At 46.0% G+C, this 2,033-nt stretch overlaps 1 protein-coding gene across 1 annotated transcript; it reads right to left on the bottom strand.

Moving 5' to 3' along the window:
- Positions 1-938: 938 nt before the first annotated feature.
- Positions 939-1,337, bottom strand: PPTG_22200 (hypothetical protein; the record flags this gene model as incomplete). The annotated part of the gene is made up of 1 exon (XM_008902371.1): positions 939-1,337. The coding sequence occupies one exon, from the start codon at positions 1,335-1,337 to the stop codon at positions 939-941; it is 399 nt and encodes a 132-aa protein (XP_008900619.1).
- Between the last annotated feature and the right edge of the window lie 696 nt (positions 1,338-2,033).

The raw sequence follows: 2,033 nt of genomic DNA, 5'->3' as shown, positions 1-2,033 counted from the left end.
GCCCCCCACAAGAGAATATGTGCTCTTCTCAAGGTGCCAAGAACTTCAGCCAGGACAGGACGTTAACAGTACGGTCTTGAAGTCGCCGAACGGAACCCTGACTCCTCTAAAGCCATTCCAGTGGCTTGTAGATGTTGTGGAAGATAGATAAATACGAACGACAAACGAAAGCGAACAACGAACGTGAACTATTCAACTACCATCAACGCTGCCACACTAGGTATCAAAGATACGAACTCTGCGCGTTCGTTTCGGAGCATAAACTTTGTCTACTTGTTGCAGGCTGGACACAATAACACATTTTGCGCCGCTGCAAAGGCTGATTTCTTGGCTGATAAGAAACTCGTAGATGGCACGTACAACAGTTTTGTGGCGTTCTGGATACAGTGTTTGAAACATTGCAACAGCTCAGTCGGACGGACTTACCCTTTATTGGTTCGAAACAGAATCACTCTGTACATTAAATGTATATAATGACTGCGTCTGTGATAGGAATCAGATCACATTTTATCACGAAAGGTGATTGGTCAATGAAGTTGATTATCAGAATATTGGTTAATCGATCTACATACTACTGGTAGTGCTCATGTTGATGTAGTCTGCAAGTATTTGCACAAACGGTTGTAGATTGTCCCACAAGTGAGTTCTTCTGCTCTCTTTGGTGTGTTAGGATACAATTGAGAAAGCATCGTTTTGAAGACGGTATCGAATACTTTATCTGCCGCTGGAAGTTCCAGCGCAGAAACGCTGGAAACGCCTTCTGGCATGACATCAGCTTCGTTGAGGAGGTGTGCCATGTACTGCATCACTTTGCTCACACGAGAGTGACGCATTTCATGCATTGGCTTGATATCGTACTGCTTACTCAGTAGTTTGTACGGTCGGATCCCAGCGTCAAAACCGCCAAAAAACCCCACAGATTCCACATTTGCTTTACACTAACTAGTACGGGCTGGAAACTCCCAGTCTTTTGGTACAGCATGACCCAATTGACCATCATTCCACTGCCATGTTCGCCAGGGCGTACTTGCTGGCTTCGCTGGCGCAATGATTCCGCTATCGCAGGGAGAACGTATAGAATTAATAGCTTTTCGAATTTCATCTGACAAGTCCACACAAAGACTAGCAAGATCTCGAAGCGACACAGGAGCCACTCCACCTACGACAAAGTGCTGTCGAAGCTCGGAAACCACTTTTGAAGACACCGGGTCAGGAAGAGACGTCGTGATCTCTGTTTTGAGCTGGTTAACCTCTTTATTGAGATTAAATAACTCTTGACGGAGGTCTTTCACCTCCGTGGCAATGGCTAGATGGGCTGATATACCAGTTGCCTTCATCCCACACTCTGGTGAAGACTTAATTACCAGATTTATTGACCCGCGGTGCTTGCTTAGTGGTGGATTCGCTGAAAAAACTCTCGCTTTAAATATTGGATGCGCAGGACTAAGTGCAGCTCGCAGATATTGCTCATGATGAATAACTGACGACAAAGTAAACGGAAATGCTGCTCTTACACCACGGGGATAATTGTTGAACCCACTTCCCAGCACAAAAATGTCATTTCGCAAATTGTCGCTGTCGAAAAATGAGGAGGGAGCACCCCGAAGCGCTTGGAATTAAACGGCAGTCCTAAAATCATTCTTCCACACAATTGATCTGCTCCTTCGCCAAAATGGATGTAGCGGTCTTTAAGCTTCCCCAGACTTTGACCCATACGAAGATACACAGACACTGGGTGGGTCCATTCACTTGTCTAAGGGTATAGGAACTGCAGCCTTTTCGTAGGCTGTGCGTGCCGATGTCACTAGGGCTGCAACTCAGTAATCTGATCTCTTCCTCGCTTAGGTTGTCAATCACTCGCCGTAAACAATCGCCCAAATCGATTTTTTTTATCGCTGCCAATGAATAACTGCTGCTTCCCCCCAACAATGCGCTCCGGGCAGCAAAGTAATGTGGTGAAGCGCCAGTTGGCTTTCACGAATAAGAAAACTGATTGATGGGAAATGACCCGATCCAGCCCTGAGACTCATGGT

This window comes from Phytophthora parasitica (assembly GCF_000247585.1).
Source record: "Phytophthora parasitica INRA-310 unplaced genomic scaffold supercont2.13, whole genome shotgun sequence".
Taxonomy (NCBI): Eukaryota; Oomycota; class Peronosporomycetes; order Peronosporales; family Peronosporaceae; genus Phytophthora; species Phytophthora nicotianae.
This window is presented reverse-complemented; position numbering and strand designations above follow the sequence as displayed.